Below are 13,791 nucleotides of genomic sequence, written 5' to 3' on the forward strand. Positions count from 1 at the left end.
ATTATTTGGGAGGTACACATTCTCCATAGTGTAATGCCACCATAAAAGGAAAGGATTCTGAAATATGTCGTAAAAATAATAATTTTACAGGTTAAGGGAAATTCATTTTTTCAAGATGGACGTTCAGTATTTCGATGCCACATTTCAGAACGTTGCCGTGCTTAAACATCTGTGGTTTGAACGTTCAAACTTGAACTTCAAAACTTTAGTGAAGAAATAACTATTAGCAAGGCAATTCGAATGTTTGAGTTGTATTAGGTTTGTATATTGTTACGTATTGTTTCATAATTTTTATTCTGCCGAACATTTCTAGATTGGTCATGCCAAGGACAATGAGATGGGCATGACATGTTCTCTGAAGTTTGGTCAGAAAACCTTGAGGCAGAATATAACTTGAGAGACCTAGGTGTAGATGGGATATGGTTACTTTCTTTACAGTATTTATATTTTAACACAATAAATTAAAGCTGTTTTGTTCCAGTACAATTCGAGTAGTCTAAGGAACTATCCCAGAATTTGCCTGCAGAGACTAAGAATTACCATCGAAAATCTCAGGGACAGCAATAAATGTCCTGGTACCTCCTGAACACAAAGAATATGTTCAAAATTAATTATAATTGCTTTAACCATTATGCATTTTGGTTGCAATAGTGTTCTGCTTATAATGTTTTGGAGTTTTCTCCATATTAGTGATTCCCAAATCATCTACTAACATTTATCATGACTGCTTTTGTAAAATGTGCAAGGAATGATAATTGACTGAATCTGAAGCAGGGATTCTTGAAAAATTCCTGTCATAAAATGTTGCTTCTCACATCCTTTATTACAACTTACAAAATGTTAACATATATGGATCTCATTTTACAGAATATACAAACTGAAAATGGCTGAGATACAGTATAATAGTTCTTCAGATTCAGAGGGCTCAGATGTACTGGAGGGAACACCTGTGAAAGAAAATTGCAATAAAACACTAATCATTCCACCACTTATTACCAGAAATATTCAGCTTCAGTATCCCACATTATCCAAACCTGAAGGATCTCTCTTGAAGAAAAATGACAAATTGTGTTCTGTAAATCCTTCTTCATCTAGCCATACATATCACGCGAAGTCATCTGCCACTAAAAAACAAACTCAGTCTAAGATGAAAGGTAAGAAAGTGGGCACGTTAAGGAGTTCAAGTTCTCCACAGGGACATGTAAGTTCAGAAGAGACTGATAAGTATGAAAAGATACATACAAATATGTCACTGCATTCTACTTCATCTTCTTCTCCTTTGTCATCTGGAGAGTCAGATGAGGATGTAAATTATATAAAGAGGGGCAGAAGATACACAATTGAGTCAACTGATTCAGAAGTTTCTGAGACAGAAGAATCATTGCAACCTCAGATGGTAGCATCAGAAGTGAGTATATATGGACGGAGAAGGAATATAATACTTCTATCAGACTCTGAGGAATCTGTGACAGATAAGGCAGAGGTTCTAGCTGTGTCTGATTCTGGAACTGTAGATGTGTTAGAGAAAAGTTCCACAATGCATGATATATCAAGAAGTGTATACAGGGAGAAAGAACTTATAGAGTCATCAGATTCTGAAGGAAGATCAGTTAATGAAGGAATAGGAAGACCATCTATATCTGACGAACCTTCTCTTGAAATTACCCCAGATGAAAATGCTTCAATACAAGAAGTGGAATCTGACAGTGAAAATGGAAATCCTGTTTTGGAAACATCCAGTTCAGGAAAATTTTCAGTTCAGGACAAAGGTTTTAAATTATCAATCCACAGTACTGAAGAGATAAATGACTGTTCAGTAAAGACAGTTAAAAAATATGATCATACATCAGATGGTGGTGTTAAGGAGCATACTTCAGATGGTTGTGAGACAGTGCAAGAAAATGTAAATGTGAATAAAACGAAATCGTATTGTCTTAAAAGTGATGCAAGTTTCAATGATTGTACTATTCTCAAGGAGGTGAGTTCCATTTCTTTACATGACTTGTCTTTCATATTTTTTAATTTAGTAAAAATGCTAAATCTGTTTTCAGCAAACATAATCTTAAGATTCCACTTATATTTACAAATATTTCAGTGATCACTTGATCAGGTGGGTTAGAAGTCCTAATTAAAATGCTTGATTGAAGTAAGAATTACTATTTTATTTGGCCATCATGTATTTTTGTTGGTTAACCTTAACTTTTAAGCATTGCTGTGTGATATGGTTCAGAACCCTGAAGGCAGTTTAATAATTTTATAGTCACATCTTGTCTCAGTATTAGTACACATGCTGGGGCACAAAGTGCTCCGGAACCTGATGCCTATATTGATACATGTTCAGAAAGTTCAGTAAGGTATGTGCTTTGAGAGTGCCATTTTGCTTCCAGAACATTTACAGTTTTCAACATTGAGATTAATCTCTTGATAACAGATATAAAATCATACCATATGGATTTCTGTTGTTTAGTGTGGCATTTCTCAGTAATAGTTTTCTTTGTGATATTCACTTTAATTACATTTTAACATTAAAAATACAATTATTTTCATATAGTCTACCAACTATGATCATTATATATTATGGTGTTTCATTTACAGTTTCCAACTGCTCATTTAGCACAAACAAGTGTAAATTTCCAGAATGATTTTCAGCCTAATATATTAACTCCTGAATTGTATGTATCCAAACAGACAGTTCAGTCCAATAAACTGCAATATCTTGAACAGAGTTTGCAAGCTGTGACGATTTCAGAAAAGAAAAATCCAGGTGTTTCTTCTGCCGACACAGAAACGCTCATTATTCAAAAGATACGACTGCAATCTGAAACTGCTTCAGTGATAAGAGAAATTGAAAAGTTAAAGGTAAATCCAATTATAAGTTACAATAATAGTTATTAAAATTTGGGGCACAAATCAGAACATTGGGAGATTTTTGCTGCTAATTCATTTTGTAGTCCCATGTTCCATTATAAATTTATTCCTTCTTCTCCTAAGATCTTTTCACTTTATGAGGGTTATCTGACAGCCAAACCTCCCCATCTATCAATCTTTCCACAGCCTTTTCTATATTTTTGACATAAATACGTCTATACGGAAGAGTCATTTGGCAAAAAAGCGTAACGAAGATGTGTAAGATCCATACCAACAATGTGTAAATATGGACCGATAATGGTCAGCTTGCGTGCATTGTTGTTACCTAAGAAACTAATGGTTACGTCATCTGTTTACTCAGCATTGTTGTGTTACGTTACTGCCGTCAACAATCCGCTTTCGTTATTGCGGAAAGAGCTGAGCTGTGAATTGCTTGTAGAAGAAGTGCGTCATAGACTAGATAATTTTGTGCTGGTAAAACGTTTTAGAATATCAAAAGTACTTATCTTATGTAAGAATTATTACATTACAATACATTACATTCAGCTACCACAGACCCATCTTAAGTGTAACTAATTCAAGTTAAATAAGCAATGTCTTAATCAAACTATTTACTCAATTGTAAAGCATGTATAAAGGAAATATTTAGAATAAAGCTAATATATAAACTTCCTTTCAGTGTGTTTATTGCTTAAATATAATTTAAATACAGAGACGTATTTACGTCAGATTCTCCGGAACTGTGGTTCCACTGTCAATTTTTTCCCTTGCTCTATCTTCTTTCTGTGTGTTGTTATTAACTTTACCCATCTTGATGTCTGCTTTAACCTTAGGAATTTCTTTTTAGTTTCATGTTCAAAACCTTGTTTTGGAGTCGCTCTTCATTCATTCTTAAAATGTTTAGAAAATGCTGTTCTATTTCTAGATGATACTAAGAAGTACAAATCTTGCAAACTTACCTGATCGTGGTACCAGACTTCAAATGTCTCTGACTGAGAAGGAAATCAAGTTGAAGAAGCTGAAAGAGCATTGGAAGTCATCAAATTTTGATACAGTCTCAGGTATGTGTAGGTGAATAAAATTTAATCTAAAACAATGTTAACTTTTGGTCTTTATTTACTAGTGTTCTACAAAGGTCTTATTGTGATATGTTTTATTTGCAGATGCAGTTGAACATGTAAGAAAACCAGACATTTATGAGTTTGAAGATGATGCACTGGTCTCAAGTTTACCAAAAGGTATGGTGATTATTACATGGCTTTCTCATGAGACAGAGAAATATAGTAAATCAGAACATGTTTCATAGGAAACATAGAAAAAGCAGTCTACCAGTGACTAAAAACCTTGAGTTTTTAACTGTTTGGCTTCTGTCAGATAAGTATTTTTAAATCCCTGTGTGTTGATCACATCAAAAATTGGAGAGCTGTGAATTCTCAGAATATCATGTGTCCATACTTGGTCATAATTTACAGACACATTCGCACTGAAATACATTATTATCAATGCTGGGATCATGATAACAGGTCATGGTGTTCTGTGTACATATGTGCATGTGATTTAACTTCTTGAACTATATTTGTGCAGTAATGTGGCATTATTTTGTTGATCCAGCAGGCACGATACATAGAAAGACAGCATTCTTAGGCTCAATACCTTCTACAACTGGAATGGGACAAAGAGGTTAGTATTGTTTGAAAAGCTGCAGTGAAATAAAGATTTTTTTCTTTTAACTTGCAGCAGTACATTACATCATTGGAATGTGAATTTTTTATTGATATAATCAGGCACAGTTGGTTTGTAATATATTCAGATATTGTAGGTTTATGCTATGTGTTATGGTTTCAAATCATTATATTCAATATGTTCATGATTTAAATTTCTCTCTTCACCAAAGAATATTGGTGGTTTAATTTCCTTTATAATCTATTGCAGTCCATTATTAAGGAAAAATGCATTGTTTTTAAATTTAAATTCAAGTCCACTTTAAACTTGCATCACTAAAGAACTTTTTATATGTAGCCTTCATGTTTATTTGACTTATATTTTTTTATAAATGGGTGTAACATCTAATGTTACTTTAATTTGCCCCATTACAAAGTATTCAGGACTGCAGTCTTTGAGCTGAAAATGTGAAGAATTTTAAAAATGTGTGTTTATATTACAGGCTCAGGGATAACTTTAACTTTTGCCTGTTTTAACTCTTCAAGTACTGTAGATGAACATGTCTGGAATTTATTTGTTGTTACATGACTCAAATATATAGCATTGTCTTGCCAGCTCTACAGACTCACAGGGCAGAGAAAGCAATGACTGCGGATACATTAAAACATCTTCATGTTACACTGAAGTCATGTCCTGGAGAAGATGTAATTGCTGAAGACCCAAAAACTTTAAGCTCCAGTGTCGAATTAATGCCACATCAGAAATGTGCTTTGGCATGGCTTATGTGGAGAGAGAGTCATAAACCTTATGGTGGAATTCTTGGTATGTTTTTTAATTTAATATCACAGGGTGTAGCATAAAGTTTGCATGTTTCATGCAATGGAGCAATTATCATTTGTCAAGAAACTTTGTATAGAAATCTATAACTGTCATGTAGGAGGTGATGCTGAGTGTTTTTAGTTAAAACTCCTTGTACTAAAATTCTTTAGAAAATGGGCTCTCTCAACAAGCAGAAACAGTTTTCTAACAGTGGGTATTGCCATGTCTGAATGCAGCATCTCAAATGTGAAGAACCAAAATTGAAAGAGACTATGATGCAGGGGTGCAGCACACTTGAACATACTTTTGGTATATGAATGAAACATGAATTACCCCAACAGTGTTTATTATTTAATGATTCTGTAAGGAAGGTTAGTAGAATCTTGCTTGAGAGCCATTATCTTAGATTTAATTGGTCCAGGCACATAAAGTCATTGTAAATATTAATCCTTGTGTCTCATGAAGTTACCAGCTATTTGATATGCTTTTCAAATCTTCTGAATGCCTTTATGATGCCATGTTTTTTTCTTTACTGAATTCTTAAATATTGTTTAGATATCTTTATCTTAAATCATTTTTCAAGCTACTCGGTGTTTTGGAAAATGTTATGGAAACAGTACAAGCAAATTCTTCAATACCACTTCCAATTGGATTGAAAAGAGTTGCTTGTTAATTCCATAACAAACTCTTTTGTATCATTGACTATAATTTTAATGGTTGCAGTATTGATCATGAAAACTGGGGAACACCAAAATACAACCCCCTCTCCTTTATCCACACTAAAAATGAACCGTATGTCTGGCACAAAAACAAAACAGACAAGTTTTTTAGTCCTATTTTATTTTATACTTATTGCACATAATATTACTTAACCATATTTTCTCCATTTTAAATGTTTTATACAATACACATGTGAATTCTGAATACACAGTTTTTCATTGTGTTTGTTTTATTATGTGCAAAAATTATTTCAGCTGATGACATGGGATTGGGGAAAACCCTTACAATGATTTCTTTAGTTCTAAAGACAAGAGAAGAAAGTGAAAATAAAGATATTGCTGAGAAAGATCCAGATGATGAAGAAGATGAAGAAGGTGAAACCTCATGTTTAAGGAATTGGAAGTGTAAGTTTTCACTGTCCCTTCCAAATAACTAATGTTATTTGAATGTATATGCAAATGAGCTCTCATTATTTTTCTTCTTGTAATGATTTTACATCTGTTATATGTAAAGTGGTTTCATTTTCATGAGATAATGTAAAATTCGTGGAATGTTTAATGAATTCATATGATGAATCACATAATTTATTTGTGCAAAGGAAGAAAAATTGCACATTTGACATATCTCTTGTTTCTTGATAGATGAAAAGGGAGGGACCTTGGTTATTTGCCCGGCAAGTCTTCTTAACCAGTGGGAAGGAGAAGTAAAGAAACGAGTTAAACGAGGTGTAATAGATTTAGAGATCTACCATGGTACATCCCGAGAGTCAAGACCTCGTCAGTGAGTGCTCCTCAATACCTGTACCTGTTCTTTATTACCTACTTTTAAATTAGATTTGATTGAGTGACTGTGAAATGAAAGGACATCTGCTGCCTGTTACTGTCGTAGTTTACTCAGATGTAGAATTGGCCGTAATTTATATTTTATAAAGTATTAATTGTCACGTATTGATTTGTCATAAACAGTTATCAAAGTATTGTAATGTGTCATGAGTGGTATATGTTCTGCACTATTAATAAATTTAGTACTCTTGATCATTTGTATATGTTAATACTGCAGAAATGGACACTTTATATATACCACTTGACACTGCTATAGCCTGACTATTCTCTATCACATTGTTTGAGTTATGGAGTAAACATTTAACTCTATCCCTGTCTATGAAGAGAGACAGCTATACATTCGTGCTCACTGTAAATTATTAGTTTCCTATCCAGATGTAATTTACAGTAATAAACAAAACAGACAGAAAGATCTAACTAGAATCTCACTTTAATCACTGCCTTTGAGATATTTTTTTAGCATATGCAGTCATCTGCAGCATTTGACAACGAAAAAGAGCACAATCCATTCCAAAAATCATGATGCTTCTCTGTATTAAGTAGATATTTCAAAATATTTATTTATAAATATTTTTGTAAGTCATTTGTATAAATAATAAAGATTTGTGTTATATTCATTAACAGTAGACAAGATTAATATGCTTTTTATTTGTGAATTGATTAGGTGAAAATCATTTATGCAATTTTTATTTCTAGTAGTATATGTTTCTCTTGTATTTGACCTATCACCCTTTTAAAGCTGGTTGCATCATCTCTCAGATGCTGTGTGGCAGATAATAATTATAGTTTGTTATATATATATTATTTTTTGTTTGTTTGTTTAAGACTGGCAAGACATGATATGGTAGTAACGACATACAGTATAGTCAGGTCAGAAGGAGGAGTTGTTTCTAGCAAGAAGGGATCTGGTAATGCTGTGGACAGTTCAAAGCAGGTAATTTGTTTACCTCTTATTCTGAACATTATATTTTGACTGCTTTCTTAAAAGAATGTAATTGTAAAGTAAAAAGGGGTAGATTATTATGTTCTTATTTAAATAAAAATCCCAACACACCTATCAACTATATCTGAAAGAGTATAAAATTGGCAATGCAGGAATATGCTAACTGACTTTAGAGCAGATCAGGTATAACCATAATCAATCAATCAATCAAATGCTTGTTTTCACCACATTTGTCTCATATTTCTTATGGAGATTTTGATCATAGCATCTTCAACCCAGAAGAAGGAGGCAACAAATTTCTTTGAAATGTTGGTAAACTACCACTTTGACATAGTGCTACACTCAGAAGAACCAGGCCTGACTTGCCTTAATTTGTATTGTCAGATGCATGTAATGAATAAATGCAGTGTAGACTGCAACAATTTTATCCAATTTGTAATTTGGAAAATCTGTTGTATGTATAAAAATTACTTTTGATACTAGACAGATTTCAGTGCATCAAGCATTGTGGTTGGTTATGCTAAACATTCATAACAGCAATATTTTTTATATTGTGAATTATCATTATAATAGGAATGATTAAATGGAGAAAGGTTATTAAACAAACCTTAGATTGCATAGTTATGATATATTTGGTATAGAATATCACTTGATCTGAGTCCCAGCTGAGGTCAGTTGTGAACATTAACCATATCAAAGTTATTCTGTCTCCAAGTTTATTAATGACAAGTTCTTGAATTAGATCACTTCTAACTTTATTCATTGTTTGCTAAACCATCTCACTTCTCACTGTGTAAACCTGACAATAAAAACAAAATAATCTAAGCTTCTCTTAATCAGTTGCATGTTTTGTAGGTTTTCATACTTCAAATACAAGTCTGGTGATAGAAGAAGTTTGTTTTCTTCTACCATAAAATGGCATGCAGCAGTTTATTTCTCTATGGAGTGATTATATATTAATCGAAAGTGATATGTAAGATTTGAGGTTTTCACAGCGGTGAGTATGAAGATTTCTGTTTTCTGGGTTCTTGCGCTGTGTAGTCTGGTCGATGTTAACAAACGTTTACCATACTACACAGCGCAACAACCCAGAAGACAGAAATCTTGAAAGTGATATATTTGTTCATACTTTTGTTTCATGTTTCTTTATTTTACAGGGCATTAAATATATTTATTGTTTCAACTGTGAGGACAGTACAAATTGATGTCCTTTTGATTCAGGTTTTTCTTTATTTTTAGGGTACTCTGTTTGGTGTTAAATGGGAAAGAATTGTCTTGGATGAAGCCCATACAATTCGCAACTATAAGAGCCAGACGTCCATTGCAGCCTGTGCATTGAAAGCCAAATACAGATGGGCTCTCACTGGGACTCCAATTCACAATAAAGAGTTGGATTTATATTCGTTGCTGAAATTTCTGAGATGTTCTCCCTTTGATGATTTAATTGTGAGTAAATATTGCAGAAACTATAAGCAATACATATTTTATGTACACAGTGAAAATTTAAAATAGAATAGAATTTATTTACATTCTATAGATCCTTCACAGGCCCAAGCCAAGGATGTAGATCATGTCATACCACAAATACAATACTTGTTTCTAATACAAATATTATATAATTTATAATATGTCTGTGGTCTTCAGAGCCTTGTATTTCTAGCCATACGTTCTACCTGTGTTCGAAAATATTATATAACTGTAGGGTTAAAATGGTTTAACACTGTTGATCAGTAGAAATGTTGCATTTTTATAGCAGTTAACAATTTTCTTGCCCAGTAATTTATTATCTTGGTGTCAAACTTCAATATCTCGGCTCCTGATTTAATTTTATAGGTGTGGCGTCGCTGGGTTGATAACAAAAGTGCTGGAGGAATGCAGCGATTAAATACCGTGATGAATTCTTTGATGTTGCGTAGAACAAAAGAGCAACTTCAGAGCAAAGGAATACTTTCTTGCCTACCACAGAAGCAAGTGTATGAGATCACTGTAAAACTTGATGAAGAAGAGTTTATAGTGTATGAAACAGTTCTAAACTTCTCTAGGTAACTCTGTACTGATAATTTTATACAGTTATTTGTCCAATAAGTTATGTCTTTCTATTGTGTGAGATTTGAAGCTCACATTCATTATTTTGCACATGTTTGCTTGAACAAATTTAATATAGTAAATTTTTCTTTGCAGATGTTTTTTAGTGGAGGGTCATTATATATTTACAGCCTTTCCTATTTGAGTGTGAATCAGGGAAGAAAAATTTCAATTTGAATTTCATTCTTTTAACATTTCTGTGCAGTCAACAACGTTATGAAAAACACATTACCTTAGGATTTACTGATAATGGATTGATATGGCTTTTTCAGTATACACAGTGTCTATTACCATTGAACCTTTCCAATGTTTATTGTATTCAGAAGGCTTTGGACTTGTGAAAAATATAATCATTTCCATGATGGCACATTGCTAGTGGTGACTTTGATGAACAGTCCACTAAGCTAATGGAGCAGCATTCTTAATTTTGGGAATATTATTAGTTTTTTAAACGCACTTGTATGTAGTAATTTGTGTTTTTTTCAGAACTTTATTTGCACAATTCTTGGCACAGAAAATAGAAAAGGAACAGATGGCAGAAGTGAAATATGGCCAGTCAAATTACCCCACATATATGCAAGATGGTGAGATATATATATATAAATATACATAATGTTAAATGAGTTTCTGTGTGTGCGCGTGCTCGTACGTACGCGCTTAGCAAGAAGTTTCAAGTTCTTGTTATTCATCTGTCACCTGATTTCTTAAGTGGAGAATAACCATACTGGCCTACAGTATTTCATGGGTGCGTAAGGGGATCTGTTTTCAAAGGTATCACACTCTCTGAAACGACTAGATGCCTTCATGAATATTGCCTGCAAGTTTTATACAAATTAGTCAAAAGTGAGTAAATATGTATTTATTTCTTCCAGATGCAGGTACAATATTTTTGTAATCTAATTAATCCCCTAAGAACTAAGGGCATCATTGTATATTTATATCCAGTACACGTTGTTTCAGACTTACTTTTAATATAGTTGGATGTCTGTTACATATGCATAATAGACACCTCTTCATGTTTCAATGTTTGTATCATGACCTATCCATCTTTGTAGAAATATGTTGCGAAAAAATTGTACCTCTAATGTTGTACTGTAAAGGTGTTTCTTTATTGTTAAGTGAAAATATGCTTTGTGCATGTATGGCCACATAAGTGACACAAGTTTTGTTTGTAGGGAAACCATACCCGTATGAGATGAATGACGAACTGAAAGCTTTGCATCAAAAAATGAACAGCATGGGTGATGTAAAGACTTTTCAAATACTGGTTTTACTTCTTAGGTTACGGCAAATATGCTGTCATCCATCACTTATTGAGAGTGTAAGTATATACTGTTATTGAGGTGTTTGCTGCCTCCATCATCAGGGTGATGAACCCAGAAGACAGTCATCTTCAAATGTAACCATCACTCCAAAATGTTTGATGCCAGACATAGTTTAAAAATGGATGGCAGTAATTCGAAATGATGACACTAGCAATGAAAAGTGAAAACAAATACATTCTAGACCAGTGGTATTCAACCTTTTTTTGTTTGAGTACCCCCAGATATAATTTCTCTTCAACTTTGTACCCCCAAAGTTGTTGGTGTATAATTCAAGTTATACATATTATATAATCTACATCTAAAATAAATTAAATAAATTACATTACTGATTATTCAGTGTTTATCATAAAATAATATATGTACAGTGAAACCTCGATGCATCGTTTTCGGCGGGGGTGGGAAATAAAAACGATGAATGCGGGAAAACGATAGATGCGGGAAAGCATTAAAAATTTTAAAAAAAAAACAATGTTTCTCTTTCAAAGTTACTTCTTTTTACCAAAAAAGTCTTTAATGGACAACTGGTTTGTCGAAACTTTACGTTTTAGACCAAACAGAGCACTTTCCACGTTCAAAATGTTTTCCTCGTCACGTTCACTAATATTAAGCGCATAAAAGAACGACTTCACTTTCGCCAATGCAGCGTGTGCTTCGGCAAAACTCGGCAAAGCTTCGGGCTCGCATTCGTCGTCTTCCTCTTCCTCACCACTCCCACCCCCTTTGCGGACAATAACAGGAAGAATGGAAATACTATTACTGCCGAACTCAACGAAACGTAGCTGTAGAAGACCCTGAACCGCTGGAAACGAGATGAACTAGAAGAATGAAAAGTGCCGCCAGCCTTTCCTTTGTACTTGTAATAAAAGCATTTGTGAAGAAATTCACACTGCACATGCCATCTGGCATCGCTGGAACGAAATATGAGTGCACCCTAATTAAAATCGTAAAATTTCTGACAATGAGCACCGCCATTCACTCCAACTATCACCCCTGCACCGCTGACCCCTCATTCCAAAAGAATCTCTGCTGGTTGGGCGACAAAACAGGTTACCGCTACTGCGTATTCCAAAAACATTATGCGTCTTTCGGTATTAATTTATCTCAAAACCCAGCATTTTAAATTCTCAGAAACGATCATTGCGGGAAAATTGTGGGCCGGGACTAAGATTTTTGAACGATCGATGCGATAAAACGATAGTTCGAGGAACGATAGAAGCGGGAAAATGTAACATTATTTTATATGGGATGTATTCGGGACCGAACAAAACGGACGATGCATCCGGGAAAACGATAGTTCCGGGAACGATGGATAGAGGTTTCACTGTATTTTTTTATATTTCACATACCCCCTAAGATGTCTTCGCGTACCCCAGGTTGAATACCACTGTTCTAGACTAATATGTGCTAAAGATCTGATCATTCCTAAATAACTCTATAAGTTTCAAGAATTATGTTTTATTGGCATTGTGATCAGTTTGTAACATTTTAATAAACATATATCTGCTGTGTTATTTAATTACAGTATGAACTTGGGTAAATTGGTCAGTGGATTATTATATTGAAAAGACAGTGTGGTTTATTATGTTATTTAAATGATCTTGTTGCAGATGCTAGACAAAGAAAGTTGTGAAAATGATGGAATAGAAGATGAAACTGGAATGGATGTTGACCTTCTTTCACAACTTAGCAGAATGGGTCTTGATGACAAGATTGAAACTAAATCAGTGGATGCTGATGGTTTGGTTAAGAAAAAAGTTCTAGCACAAAACAATCCTGTTTTTAAGAAAGATAGGATCAGTTCTAAAGTAAGTATGTAAAATGGATGTGAAATAAAGGGTACTGATGTTTATATTCTGGATTGTGTCGCTTTATGGTCTTGTAGGTAGATACTAACATTGTTGTGAAACATACTGCCTCTAAATTCAGGGTTGCAGTTCAGCAGTTCTTGAATTGTTATATGAAGACCTTTGATTTCTTAGATTTAAGATTCTTGCAGTTGGGAAGACATTGATGTTGGTGTTATGAGTTGTAATGCCACATGAAGTTGTAGGTACATCAACATTTTCAGAAACATACTTTCTGCATCTTCAGGACTGGAGTGCAGCCTCAGATCATACTGATCAAGAATACTTTGTAATGTTTATACAAATATCATCTTCCTGTGGCCTTCTCCTTGCCAAAACCTAGATTGTGGGACTGTGAATATCAAGGTTCAAAGCCCATGTTAAACTGTAGGAATCCTCTGATGGCTGCCCTTCTTGTTATCATCCCATAGTAACAGAATCTGGCTTCCACCTCAGAAGTAATTTTCTTCACATCGCCTGGTATGTAAAGGGCAGAAATGTCAGTAGAGACTAGTTGAAGGTGTGTGTAGTAATTGTCTAAGAGGTATTTACTGGCTGTTGTTCTGCCTGCATCATTTTCCTGATTATGAAGGCAGCAAGCACTTCAGAAATGTCAGTAGACTTCTACCAGACAGCATGACGCAACAGCCCAAAAAGCCTTCTTTGTACTTGCCGTTGTGAGA

General features: G+C 34.0%; 1 protein-coding gene across 6 annotated transcripts in view; it reads left to right on the plus strand.

The window, feature by feature from the left end:
- Window positions 1-13,791, plus strand: part of lds (transcription termination factor lodestar) — a 20,414-nt gene continuing 6,623 nt past the window's right edge. For 2 of the 6 annotated variants that reach the window (XM_087352072.1, XM_087352071.1), the window contains exons 1-15: window positions 1-258; window positions 868-1,978; window positions 2,596-2,859; window positions 3,794-3,929; window positions 4,032-4,105; window positions 4,473-4,548; window positions 5,146-5,352; window positions 6,324-6,473; window positions 6,711-6,849; window positions 7,737-7,845; window positions 9,094-9,300; window positions 9,688-9,896; window positions 10,426-10,523; window positions 11,115-11,260; window positions 12,872-13,069. In XM_087352072.1, coding sequence (XP_087208198.1) covers window positions 884-1,978; window positions 2,596-2,859; window positions 3,794-3,929; window positions 4,032-4,105; window positions 4,473-4,548; window positions 5,146-5,352; window positions 6,324-6,473; window positions 6,711-6,849; window positions 7,737-7,845; window positions 9,094-9,300; window positions 9,688-9,896; window positions 10,426-10,523; window positions 11,115-11,260; window positions 12,872-13,069 — 3,108 coding nt within the window. In that variant the 5' untranslated portion in view covers window positions 1-258; window positions 868-883. Of the gene's footprint in view, window positions 259-867; window positions 1,979-2,595; window positions 2,860-3,793; window positions 3,930-4,031; window positions 4,107-4,472; window positions 4,549-5,145; window positions 5,353-6,323; window positions 6,474-6,710; window positions 6,850-7,736; window positions 7,846-9,093; window positions 9,301-9,687; window positions 9,897-10,425; window positions 10,524-11,114; window positions 11,261-12,871; window positions 13,070-13,791 lie in introns of all 6 variants that reach the window. The other 4 variants (XM_087352073.1, XM_087352074.1, XM_087352075.1 and 1 more) reach the window with 4 other exon arrangements.

The sequence above is a fragment of the Zootermopsis nevadensis genome, unplaced genomic scaffold, assembly GCF_977971745.1.
Source record: "Zootermopsis nevadensis isolate Lab colony 2312 unplaced genomic scaffold, Znev_1.0 Znev_ptg000020l, whole genome shotgun sequence".
Classification (NCBI taxonomy): domain Eukaryota; kingdom Metazoa; phylum Arthropoda; class Insecta; order Blattodea; family Termopsidae; genus Zootermopsis; species Zootermopsis nevadensis.